Source organism: Ovis canadensis, chromosome 1 (genome assembly GCF_042477335.2).
Source record: "Ovis canadensis isolate MfBH-ARS-UI-01 breed Bighorn chromosome 1, ARS-UI_OviCan_v2, whole genome shotgun sequence".
Taxonomy (NCBI): Eukaryota; Metazoa; Chordata; class Mammalia; order Artiodactyla; family Bovidae; genus Ovis; species Ovis canadensis.
In genome coordinates, this window is record NC_091245.1 from 145,854,803 (window position 1) to 145,869,025 (window position 14,223).

The 14,223-nt window shown below is 37.0% G+C and overlaps 1 protein-coding gene across 9 annotated transcripts in view; it reads right to left on the reverse strand.

The window, feature by feature from the left end:
* LOC138434226 (multidrug resistance-associated protein 1-like) overlaps positions 1-14,223 on the reverse strand; it is a 102,771-nt gene that overhangs the window by 23,169 nt on the left and 65,379 nt on the right. For all 9 annotated transcript variants that reach the window (XM_069578466.1, XM_069578435.1, XM_069578424.1 and 6 more), the window contains 3 exons: positions 11,824-11,899; positions 4,395-4,455; positions 3,679-3,898 (listed from right to left, as the gene is read on the reverse strand). In XM_069578466.1, coding sequence (XP_069434567.1) covers positions 3,679-3,898; positions 4,395-4,455; positions 11,824-11,899 — 357 coding nt within the window. The remainder of the gene's footprint in view (positions 1-3,678; positions 3,899-4,394; positions 4,456-11,823; positions 11,900-14,223) is intronic.

Consider the following 14,223-nt stretch of genomic DNA (forward strand, 5'->3'; position numbering starts at 1 on the left):
GGCTGGAACTTCTTCAAAAGCCACATAAGGAGGCCATCCTTAACATATGCCACACACACAAGTAACCTTCATTTTCTTTTTAAGCATCAGCTCCTAGTTTTCATTGTACTACTGCTGTGCCAGTTGGTATATAATAATACATAGATAGTGCTGGGGGTGGGGCTGAGCTTGTAGGAGAGGCTGACAGGCCAGAACAAAGCTCTAGTGAACCACTTGGATTATTTCTATGCTTGTCTTCTATGATTATTTCCCTGTACTTGTCTTTCTCCAGTGGATGGCCTGAACCACTTTGCTTTTACAGCTTCATCTAGTATTTGTTCCTGGTTACAGGTTCTTCTACCCTTGAGTATCAGTATAGTCGCTTATGTAGAAATTCATCACTGTGAACCCCTTACTTTTGGATTTGTTCACTGTCATTTCAGTGGAATTTTGTGAGGTAAGTAAAGTAAACGACCCACTCATTCATCTCAAACAGGGAGTAGCAGTGTACTCCTTAAACACTACACGTTGAAAATAAGGTGTCTATATTTTACACATTGGGTGGGAAAAGGAAGTTCCTAACAGGGGGGCATAAAACACAATAGATTAGGGATGTCCAGAGTGTTCCAGAGAGGCAGCACATAGCTGAGAACCAGAAATAAAATGTTTAGGGCTATTTCTTTTTCAGAAGATAAGGTAAGATCGTTACTATTGTTATAAAATATAGATGCGGTATTTTCTGCTTCAGTACTCTAGTTTTGTTTGAATGTTAGCCTTCTATATTATTCATAGCAGGCCTCTGGTATTAACACGTGAAAGTGCTATTTATGTTTTAAAGCTCAAAAATTTATGTAAGCTTTTATGATATCAGTGAATACAGCCTGCTTTTGATTGGATCAGGTTCCACAGGATGCAGCTGTGGATCACTAATAAAATCAGAAATTATATAGAGTTTCATTTCTTATGAAATATATTTAAAATTTATAACATAATAAGTCAAAACTTTAAATTTTTAAATGTAAAAAATAAAAATCCAGTTGTGAAAAAAATCTTTTTGATTAAATTGTATATAATCTGTTACTTTCATTACAAAATACTTCTTATATCTCCTGAACAGTTAGTTAAAGTAAACGAGTAAAATTTTGAATACTAAACTTGCACACCTTGCCTAGTATAGGAAAATAATGGTATTTGGTCACTTAAAACATTCTCCAAAGGATACTGAATCTCCCTTAAAATTGCAACATGAATCCACCATGGGTGTATATGAGCTCCCAATCCTGAATCCCCCTCCCACTTCCCACCCCATATCATCTCAAAACCAATACAGTATTGTAAAGTAAAATAAAGTAAAAATAAAATTAAAAATATATATATTTTAACAATTAAAAAATAAAAATAAATAAATAAAATAAAATAAAAGAAACTCTAAAAAAAAAAAAACTGCCACATGAGTTCACTAGGTTGATAAGAGTTTAACTCTCCTATATATGATGATAGACATAGGTATAGAGATGTATATGGGATATTTTTTTTTGCTGCTCAGCATTCTATTGATAGATCTTTAAATCTACCTTCACCTCATTGACTTGCAAACCACAAGCCAATAAACTTGACTCACTGGTTTAGAACCAAGCACATTCTAAGTTCCTGAATCTCATTTTAGTTATTAACATAACAACTCTTTTCCCAATGAGTGTAACAAAACAAGCATAAATTTGCCTCAAAATATTTGTTTACTTTCCGATGGAGATACTTATAGGTAGTACTAAGGCAGTCCAACCAGTCCATCCTAAGGGAGATGGACTTATGTTAAAGCTGAAACTCCAGTACTTTGGCCACCTCATGCCAAGAGCCGACTCATTGGAAAAGACTCTGATGCTGGGAGGGATTGGGGGCAGGAGGAGAAGGGGACGACAGAGGATGACATGGCTGGATGGCATCACTGACTCGATGGACCTGAGTCTGAGTGAACTCCGGGAGTTGGTGATGGACAGGGAGGCCTGGGGTACTGCGACTCATTGGGTCACAAAGAGTCGGACACGACTGAGCGACTGAACTGAAGTGATGGTGACATAATAAAAAATACGATGGGAGAGGAGAAAACAAAGGAAGGCCTTGAATCACATACTTTTAAATGTTATCCTCATTTTGTGTTACCAAAAGTATGTATTCTTTCTGTTTTCTCTTATGCATATTCTTAGATAGCAAGATTTCCATGTAGCTGATTTGTTATTTGTTAACTTTATCACTCTCCTTCACATTATCCTCTTTTCTCCTTATAAATAAACAAAGATTGTCTCTAATTTAAACCTTTCCTTTAATGGTTCTGTACTTTTGAGTACTGTACTTTTGAGAATCTTTCTTCTTACTCTTTCAAATCACTTAACTTCTTTGAAGGACAGTGTGAATCTACTTTGCTTACTGGGGGGAAAAGCAGTAGAAAAATATATCCACACTTCCCACTAAAGGCGTTTCAAACTGAATTAATAATTTCTCTGTTTTATCACTTAAGACTCTTCCCCACTGGTTTCTTTACTTCTGTCTTCATTGTTTTCCCAATTACTCAAACTTCAAAATCTCAAGTGATGCGCTCTTCTTACCTACAACAAATTTTATATATCTTTTCACCGCAATGTCTTTCCTATCCATCCCTTTTCTCCACCCCCACTGCAGTTCTCTTACCCTTCCTAGATGCTTTGGGTGACAAGGAGATGGATCAGATAAGAGATCTTTTTGTACCAGAGTATCTCTCATCTAGACGCCTGACAATACTTGGTTATTTTTATCCCTACCGATCCCAACTTCTCCCTGGTCTCTGACTTTAGTTCTTCCAATAAAAATCCATCTGTTTTTTCATCGCCAAGTTTATTCATATTCTGAAAAATAACTCCAAATTCTGTCATTTCTTTTTCCCCCAATTCTCAAAGTTTTCCACTTGCCTCTCCAACCATCATCTTTAACACATTTCCACACTACCTTTCTACCTCCAGTTCCTCTCCTGCCCCATCGGTTACCTGAAGATGACTCAGCCTGTCATCCTCAGCTATGCCTGGATCCCCCTCCCCTTTCCTATCCATCTTTATGAACATCTTTCTCTGGATCTCTCACCTTCCCTTCTCTGTGATCCTGCAAAACTCAATCCGTCTTTTCAGTGTCGCCTTGAATGCCAACTATGCCTTGGGAATTATCTGAATCTCTCAATCAAATATAGCTTTCCCCTGCTGTAAATCCTCCCACTGTCATCTTTTACTATTATACAAATATTGCTTGCCATGTAGTATTAAACTTTACTTACAATGCAGTTTTTACCAGACTCACTTACTGATCTTCACATCAGTTACAAGCCTCCCACATACGGTGAATGGCCATGTAGTCAAGACTTTGAGTCCTGAATGACTTAACAGATAAACCTCCATTTTCTCAGCTGTAAAACTGGGATAATGATACTTTTCTAAATACTTATTGGCAAGATTAAATGAGACAAGTTTGTTAGTATGGATCATGTAGTTGACATATACAAGTTTCTGTGTACTCTCTCAAATATGGTGAATTAAAAATATATGCATTTGAATTATCCCAATAGTATCTGAATATTATGACGTAGATTTAAAAACAAGCAAACAAACAAAACATGCCTTATGCTTGCATCCAGATCAGTTAGGTTAGAAAAAGAAAAGAAAAGACTTTTTTTTTAACCTTGCATTAATCCCAGTAATCCATAGATGCTTAATTTATTGCTTCTTATTTGCTTCCATTGTGTGAAATCATTCATGTGCTTTGCTTCTTTTGCCCAGGTACTAAGCCAGAGATTCTGTCCAGTTCCCACCAAATTCTGCCCCAGGCAAGTGACCACATTCAGCCACACCCAGAGCCAGCCGAAGGCTTGAAGATACTTCAGAATGACTGAAAACTTCACCTAAAAGCAAAATTGTTTTTTAAAAATGATAAATTACTGTAATTAAAAGTCACACTAAAAGCTAGATTTAAATCTACTGTGATATATTTTAAGCTTTATGACCTTGATTCAAGTTGCTAACTCCTCTAATCCTCAGATTACTAATTTATAAATTGGAATAATAATAGTAGCCACCTTATAAGTACAAGCAAAGTACCTGCACAGTTTCCTGAAGGCTTTAAAATAAGTGCTCAAATAATGTTAGTTACTATCACTAACAAGAATATATGCAGTGAAATATACACAGCTAAATATCTTCAGTAAATAAGAGTATACACAGCTAAATATACATAGCTAAATAATTAAACATCACTCTAATGTCCGATAGGTCATTTAATTTCTTCAAAATATTATATAGCAACTCCCTTCAAATTCAATAAAAAATAGATGGTATCTGTTAATAATACTTACATGGGAGTGGTTAGTAACAAATAACAATAATTATTCTGGTACTCACCCCACCAACAGGAATCTTTTCTTTTCTCGCTGAGAACTGTTTCCTTTGATCCAATAAGGGCCTGATAAAGCAAGACAACGTTATTTTTTTCCTTTCGATTTTTAGATGAACCAAACATTTTTTAAAAGTTACACATTCTCAATCAATTTTTTCACATATTCGTCTGCTTCATTAACAGCAATCTGACTTGCCTTGATAATAACTTTGTTTCTTTAATCTTCTGGAAGGGAAATTGTTTATTCTTCCATACTGCCTGATTTTTCCACTGTGTCTTCTAGAAAATTATCCTGCAAACTTGAGCCGAACTCCTAGATTGTTTAAGCTAATTCCATCTGGCTGGACCATAATCTGTGCCTCCTCAGGTCCTTGCCTCCTGTCCTACCAGAAGACTAGCATCAAGCTAATTCATGTCACCTCATTCTGCCACCATGCTGGGAGATGGCATCGCTGACAAAGGACAACTGCATTCAACTCAATCTCTTTTCAACTTCATGACCTTCATACTTTCAGAGTCTGTCAGCAGCATGCTACACTGGCCATCAGCTTTCATGACCATAAACCATGAATCTTATTACCTGGAACTAATCCACCTTTGAAAACCCAACTCTAATTATTCCAGCCTCTGGCCATAATGTAGCCTCTTCTCTTTCTAAAATGTACATTCAGTTAGTCTCACTATATTTGGTTCTTATTCTATCGAGACTCCCAGTTTAAAAATGCAACTTTTTATCATCCATGCTCCCTAGGATGATCAATGATCCTGGTTTACCTGGGATCGTCCTGGTTTTAGAATCAACGGTCCCACGTTCAGGAAAACTCTCAGGGCTAAGCACACCTATGTCCTGTCTTGAATCTTTTCATTATTCAGCCTGTACTCCATGATTACATTTCACCCAAATGATGGTGATACTGTAAACTTTAATAGTTTTCCTTTTCCGTCTATGAAGCTTCAACATTAGAACTCACAAGTCAGTCCTGATCATACTTGCTCCCTATATGTGGAGTGCTACTTCAGAAGATCATAAAGCCCTGCAAACTGGCTCCACCATAAATTAGTATCTTCCTTCCATGTGGGTTTTCATAGTGCCTAGAAATTCTTGCATCTCTCAGAAGGGGCCTTCACATCCTTTCTGATGGAGAAAGTCAACACAGACAGGGAAGTCAGTCGCCACACTTCTACATTTACCCGCATCTCCACTCTGCCTTTTCTGACTCTCTCCTACAAAAAGCAAAGATAATTCCCTCCTCAGACCCAAGGATAACCTTATGATCCGAATCACATTCTGCCCATTTCCTCAAAATACATTTATTAACTGTAATTGTTTCCATACTTTCCTGCTGATGAGTCACTTGACAGTGCTTGATAAAAATGCAGACTGTAAGATTCCCCCTCTGGAAACCTATCTTTAAAGGAATGATGCAAGGGATCATTTTATCGTAAGGCAAATTTTAAGACCCTCAATTGTTCTCTCTTTTTTAATCTTCAACTTCCTTTCAAGCATTTCTTTCCCATCAGCCCACAGAGAACTACACATTTTTCTCATCTTATAATTAATACCATCACCACAAAAATGATTTCACCCTCATTCCTGTGTTCAGTTACCCTCTTACTTCCTGCCTTCCTTCTGTAGCCAAATATTTTTCTGCCAAACCACCTTTTTTTTTCTCCTTGAACTTTCCAACACCTGGCTGAAAGGGTTTCCATCAGTGGGGCCTTGATAAAGAAAGTACAATTGTACTTTATCCCAAGAATACAATAGTATTCTTGGGAAACTTTGAAAATTACCTCACCTAAACTCTTCATAGAAATTAACATCATTCATCATCCCCTTGTTTGAGATATGTTTCCTTTTACTTCCTTACCATCATACCTTTGCGTTTTCTTCCACCTGTCTGGGTTTCCATTAGTTTCTTTGTCTTCTTTTAACATTTATATTTCATGACACTCAGCTCTAGTCATTTTTCCTTTCATATGCTCCTCTTCTGAGCAATCTCCTCCACCCCCAGTTTCAACAAACTTCTCTGTTGGTGACTCTCAAATGGATTTCTCAAGTCCAAACCTCTTTTCTGAGCTCCAGATACATACAGTAAAAAGCCTACTTGCCATCTGCTTCATCTCTACTTGTTTATCTCAATCACCCTGCACTGAACCAGTTATTTCTTACCTCTTCTAAAGCTTACTTTGGCCAAAACACTTCCTCTGTCTCAATCTTGACACATTTCCAACCATCATCATGGAACTGTCAATTCTTCGGGAATTGTATTGCTGAAGAAGTATTTGGAAAATACCGAATAGCACAAAGAACAAGGACAAAGGAGGAGAGAGAAGAAAGAAAACAGAGAAGGAATAGAAGCCGAAGGCAAATACTCATAATGCTAATATTCCAGAGATATCTGGTACTAAGGTGCTTGTGAGTACTGCTAGAGTCTTTATGTGTGGTGTGGGTCTTTGTGACCCCATGGACTGTAGCCTGTCCATGAGGTTCTCCAGGAAAGAACACTGGAGTGGGTTTCTATTTCCTTCTCCAATATGTGTGGTGTCATAATTCAAATGTTGCTCCATAACCAGTCTTACTTTTTTTTTTTAATGTACACATGGTCTTTGCAATTCAATATAAAATGCAGAGATATTTGTACAAAGGTACAGAGATATTTGCCAACAAGGGTCTGTACAGTCAAAGCTATGGTTTTTCCAGTAGTCATGTATGAATGTGAAAGTTGGAACATAAAGAAGGCTAAGGGCCAAAATATTGATGGTTTTGAACTGTGGTATTGGAGAAGACTCTTGAGAGTCCCTTGGACAGCAAGAAGATCAAACCAGTCAATCCTAAAGGAGATCAACCCTGAATATTCACTGGAAGGACTGATGCTGAAGCTGAAGCTCCCATACTTTGGCCACCTGATGTGAAAAGCTGACTCATTAGAAAAGACCCTGATGCTGGGAAAAATTGAAGGCAGGAGTACAAGGGGATAACAGAGGATGAGATGATTGGATGGCATCACCAACTCAGTGGTCATGAGTTTAATCAGGCTGCAGGAGATGGTGAAGGACAGGGAAGCCTGGCATGCTATAGTCCATGGGGACGCAAATATAATCAACCTCAAATATCATTCTATAATAACATTTTATTCTGTCATATGGAAACATAAGATTTTATCTATTTACTAAAGTAAGACTTAACAAAATCAAAATGTATGCCTGTTGCAGATTTTTCCTACTTCATTATTGCTATAATGCTCTTTCTGTTTATACATCTCTCATGGTCCCTTGGAGGGACATAGGAGCATAAGACATGCTAAATTTTGTTATTTGATATATGAAATATCAAACTGACATCTAGAAATTCTGAGTTGAGGTATATGCATGCCCCCATTTCTCCATGCTTCCTATTCTGTTTATCAGAATAAGAAACGGCTATTTGATCAGTTCAGTAGTTTTTCCCTGCCCATCTTTGGCATTTCTGTCAAGAAACATTCTGTGGGAGGTCGCGATACATGCCCTTTGCCAGATCAGTTTCACCATCAGAAAAAAAGATACACTATTTAACAGACACTTTCATTGGAATAGTTCCTGGTATATGATTTGGGTTAATTACTGTCATCATCCTTCAAGCCCTTGGCATGGCTTCTGTTTGGATAAGCAAATTTAGCATTGGTGTCAAGCCAAAAAATTAATTCTTAATGTAGTGGGATATAAAATGCTATGAAACCCAACTGTTAAAAGGGAATTAAAGCATCCTAATTAGACATAACTACCAAAGACCAATAATCTAATGAACACTACACAAAAAGTTTCAGTTTTTCCAAACTACAATGTTAATTACTCTTTTTCCACAAAAATACTGCATTTGATCCTGGGCATTTTGTTGTGAATAACAGGTTTTATTTGAATTTTAAAAGAGCAAATTATTTTGTGCTGGTAGAGAAGTTTTAAAAATGAGTCTTGTTCTGTCCTTCAGAAACCCTTGGGAAAGTTGGCACAATACCTGTCTGCATATTTTTGTATAAAATATATAAAATTAACATATTGAAACCATTAACCCTGAACTGAGCATACAGTTGTAAAGTATGGAGTATGTATGGGAGGATTAAAGTGATTAATAGAGTCTGACATGAAAGCCAGAAGGGGGCAGTCTAGATACTAAAATGGCATTTCCAGTTTATTTTATTCAAGGAAGATAGTAATAAGGATTTTAAGGAAATAAAATAATTAATATATGCCATACAAAATTAAACCACAAAATGAAGAATAAAATGTTGAAACAGTTCCAATTATTTTAGTCCCTATTTGAAAACAAAACTAATGTCATAAAGCAATTCTAATTCTTAAATTTCAAAAGGAGAGACTCTCAAACATTATTTGGTCCACATTCCTTTCCACCTTTTCTCTTGATGGGTAGTCAGTTTTCCTGAGAATCCTTCCACAAGGAAGGTTCATTGTTCTATCTCAGTACCTCCCCCTGTAGAGGGCCTTTGTTGTTGCGATTACTTCCTTGTATCTTTCAATCTCTAATTCTGCACAAATTGGAAATAACTGAGTAAGTTTAAGAAATACAAGTTAGGTTGAAAGTCAGGAACATTTTCTCCATATAATGTTATCTTACCAAAAAGTAAAGCAGATTAAAAAAAAAAGAAAGCTAGACTAGGGATCGTATAGAAAGTCATAAAGTAGGAAACACATGGAAGTATGTAAAGAAATGCACATATTTTGGAGAAATGAAAATAAGTCTCTGATCTCTCATAGACAACATAAAAATGGTATGGAGGACTCAGGGACCTCCAATAACACTTTTATCACTTTTAATTACTTTTGGTAATTAAAAAGTAAGTTTGAGGCCAGACTATGTTGACATGAATGTACCATAGTAGAATGAGGTAATCTTTTTGATGTGATCTTTACTGAAAAAGTAACTTTTGGCAAGCTGGTTTCTGTTTGAGCCTCCATAACTTGATACATGTTTAGAAACCAGATCTGTAAACAAACCTCTATAAGGACTGGGGTTCTTTTTTTAAGGAAAAATTTTGCAAAAGCGGTCCACCGAAACTTTGAGAGGCTCAGTGACTTATAAACAAGGAAAATGATTTATTATAGAGGAAAGGGTATGATTATGTTTACAACAATAATGATTACTTTTTCACTTTTAACCTTTAAAGCAAGCTACTTGTTGAGTGTATGGTGAGACTATACACAAACGGAAACTATGATTCAGAGATGTGTGCCACAGCACACAAATTTCAAAGTCTGCTTCAGTGTTTCTGCTTCAGTGGATTTGCTTTTCTTGGAGACCCTTAAAAATTACACTCATATAAATGAAACACTGTTATAATGGTAAGAAAAAATAAAATGATAGTTTAAAGTTCCCTGGGTGTTCTTTCAGTCTCTAGTTATTTATTCATCCATTCAAAATGCTTATTGAACACCAGGTTACAAGCTGTTGAGCGTTTAGTTGAAATGTGTTATTTAAATGGCAGTAACAGAGAACAAAAAGACAAAAATTCCTGCTCTTATAAAGCTTAAAACCTAGAAGTAAGAGAAAGACAAAATACAAGCAAATACATTTTCTACTATGCAGGTAATTAATAAAAATTATGGGGAGAAAAGCACAGAAGGGATAGGAAGTATTGTGATATAAAGTAGGGGGGTTGGACAAGTCTTCATTGATGAGGTGACACTTGAGGAAAGACTTGCAGAAAGTGGGAGAACATAAGCCGTGTGCATATCTGGGAGAAAAATGCCCTAACCAGTGGGATCCAAGGGAAGGAGCGTGTCTGATGGCCCAGGAATAGCAGAGTCAGGGCTGCCGGAATAGAATAGTGAAATGAGCTTTAGGAAGTTCTGAGATAAAAAAGATAAACAGGTTCAGGTCCCCCAAGGCTTTAAGCATATGTGCGGGCTAAATTGCTTCAGTTGTGTCTGACTCTTTGTGACCCTGTGGACTGTAGCTTGCCAAGGGATTCTCCAGGCAAGAATACTGGAGTGGGTTGCCATGCCCTCCTCCAGGGGATCTTCCTGACTCAGGATGGAACCCACATCTCTTACATCCACCTGCATTGGCAGGTGGGTTATTCACCACTAGCACCACCTGGGAAGCCCTTAACAGGCCCTTGTAAAGACTTGAGATTTCACTCTGAGATGTGAATCTTTGGAGATTTGGGACAGAAGACTGATATGATCTGACTCATATCTGTGAGACAAGCAACTTGATGTATGTTGTGAACAGACAGTACAGGGACAGGCTGTTGGCAGGAAGACTCATAAGAAGACAATTACAATAATTCAAGTGAGAAATGATAGTGATTTGGACAAAGGGTAGCTGTGAAATTGATGAGTAGTGTTTGAATTCCGGGTTATTTGATATACTTTGAAGATAGAGCCAATGGGGATTTGATGATGGATTGGATGTGGAAAAAGAGAGAGGTCAAGGGTGATTGCAAGATATTTTTACCTAAGTAACTGGAAGAACAGTGTTGCCATGAGCTGAGGTTAGATGTCAAAGAGGAGGGTCCACCTCTGGGGTTCAGAGGACAGGTTGGGCTGGAGATATAAACTTGGAGTAAAGGTAACTAAAGTCAAGAGACTGGATGACAATACCTAGCCAAAAAAAGAAGCAGTCCAAGGTCTTTAGGATCAAAGAGGAACAATTTAGTTTACCTACTCATCTAAACCTGGTATACAAACAAAGCTCCAATGTGCAGCATCTGTATCATATACACATTCATAGGACTATCAATCCTTTAAAACAATTCAAGGCTGAAACTACAAAATTCTGAGCTATTAGATTCTAAAGTATTCATTTCTCTGTAGTTCATTCCAGCTCTCAACATTAGCAACTTTGACACAAGGCAGCTTTCAGTAATTCTAGGTATTTTGAGATGACTCATTACTATTATTTCTTTCTTTCTTTCAATCTCTTCTTTGCAACTGTTGGGGGTAGAATTAGGGCAAATAGCTGATTAGGCTAATTTTCTTCAATCACTGCTCATTTTAGTTATTTACAAAAAGGAAAAATAAGTATAATATAACAATTCAGTCAGAGTCAGAGTTTTATTACTATTTTTTTCTCTTTCACTTTCTCTTATTCTTTCCTCTCTCCTTCCTTCTTTCCCTTCCTTCCTCTCATTTTTCTAAATAGATTCACTTGGGGGATATTACTAGCACTTACATGCACAAATCAGAGTAGATTTCTTCTAGTAGAATTTGACTAGAAATTAGTAAGACTTACTAGGTTTCCCAAACTAAGTCAGATACATCTCACTTAAATACTTTGACACAACCGTGTAACTTATAGTTTAAAATTTGGAAACCACTAAGTACATTTTATATCCATCATAACATATAGATACTTTTTATAGGATACATTTTAAATGCTAAAAATGTAATCAATTAGTCTATAATCCCCCAAAATCTAGTATTGTCCTTAATACTCACCTGTCATTTTGCACCACGATTTGGTCTTTCAGTACAGTTCTGGAGTTGATTCCACTGACTTGCTTTAAAGCATGAGCTGGGGAAGAAGATGGTGAGTGCTTTTATATCCATAAAGGCAATCAATGCACAAAATAGAAACATCATGAAGGATTATACAAATTAGAGGATTCTTTGTGTTCTGAATTCACAGGTATACTGGGAGCCCTTCCATTTCCCCCAGTATTTTCCCCTCACCTAAAATGTCCTGTAATGCCCTGATAAAACTAAGGTTCTATAATGAAAAAGCCTACAGAAAATTCTTTCTTAGACATTAGAGAGAGTGCTAAGTTGTTTTGGATCTTCCACAGAAGGGTTTCATGCTTGCCAAAGTGGAATGATTTTCTTTCTTTAAAAGAAAAATGGAATATTATCAAGTCTTATTATTGTAAAATGCTATTATGGTGAAAATTGTTAAGAAAATGCAATGTGAATTCCCAAATCTCTGTCTTGTTCTTACTAATGTCAGTAATATTAACAACAGCTTCCTATGTGTCAGCAATATTCTAAATGTTTTATATATTTTAACTCTTATGTTTCAAAAGTAACCCTGTGAGGAAGATCCTACAATTATCCTTATTTTACAGATAAAAAGTACAGAGAAGTAAAGCAGGTTACACAAATCAAAGTCACATATCTGGAACTGTAAGAATAAGGCTCAAGCTGTGTGAGCATGAATGTGGTACACTCAATCATGTCCAACCCTTTGACACTCCATGGACTGTAGCCTGGCAGGCTTCTCTGTCCATGGAATTTCCTAGGTAATAATACTGGAGGGGGTTGCCCCTTCCTTCTCTAGAGGATCTTCCTAATCCAGGTTTCTATCCCTTATCTCTTGCATTTCCTAAACTCCAGGCAGGGTTTTTATGAGCTGAGCCACTGAAGAAGCCCCGAGGTGCAAATTGCTGTTAGTGAATTCCATGGGAAACATCTCGAGTTCGGCAGACTTTTGTCTTTTTTTCATAGTATAATACTTGAATTTCAGACTTCTTATTTTTAAAAGGAAGGAATTGGAGATGTCTGAGCTCTCTACATGCATTCTATGCTTTTTATTCCTAGAAATAAACATCTGGCCCTTAAAAGAAGCATCTGATTTGCATCAAGTGCCTCTTTGAAACATAGGATTCCATGTTTCACAGAATGAAAATCTGGGGATGTTGTAGCCTCTTCTGCCTAAGGCACATTTTCTTCTTCATAGTTGATAATGATAAACATTTAAATTTACATATTTACAATTTACAAAATATGTTCACATACATTGTACAATTTGAGCATCAGAATGACCTGATAGATAAAGAGAATAGAATAGGTAAGCTTTCGCATATTTTTCAGGGAAAAGTAAAATTCAGGACAAGTGACTTGCCTAAAGCCCAAAGTTGTCAAAGAGACAAACAGGAAGAGAGAGAGAGAGAGAAAGATTGACACATTCCTTCCTGTCTTTCACTCTAAGTCAATGAGCTTGTTCCTACAAATTTCATATAATGTTTAAGAGCTTGATTGGCCCCTGGCATGCAACAGAGGCAGCGATGGATTTAAATTTTGCAGTTTATCATCTGTCTTAACCTGTGCAAGATACATATTCTCTTTGTAAAATCAGGACCATGCAGCCTCAGGAGGTTTTGGGAGAGATTTAAGTAAAACATTTGTGAATATACTGACAAAACTAATATCCAAGACATCCTAGCTATCATAAGTATTATTAATATGAATAAGAGCCTAAACTTATAAATATGTAAATTTACCTTTGTGTTTCATACTTTTGGCTTTTATTTTTCATATCTTTTTTGATAAAGCCTTCTCTCACTCCTGATCGATTCTGTTTTATAATATACCCATGAGGTGAGACTTGAAGATTTTTCAGAGCTGGATGGATTTTTAGAGATCTGATGTATCCAAACCAAATAATAATATAAACTCTACTTGAAAGAAAGTGAAAGTCGCTCAGTCGTGTCCGACTCTTTGCGACCCCATGGACTATACAGTCTATGGAATTTTCCAGGTCAGAACACTGGAGTGGGTAGCCTTTCCCTTCTCCAAAGGATCTTCCCAACCCAGGGATTGAACTCAGGTCTCCCACATTGCAGGCGGTTTCTTTACCAGCTGAGCCACAAGAGAAGTCCAAGAATATTGGAGTGGGTAGCCTACCCTTCTCCAGTGGATTTTCCTGATTTAGGATTAAACCGGGGTCTCCTGCATTGCAGGCAGATTCTTTTATCAGCTGAGCTATGAGGGAAGCCCATAAACTCTACTTATCTGTCATCAGCTCTGGTAGCGAGAGGGCGAATGATAGGAAAAGAAGTGTCTGGGTCATCAGCAGTGAGGAAAGGCAGAGCAGGGACATAGTAGAGGACTGGACCCAGCTGG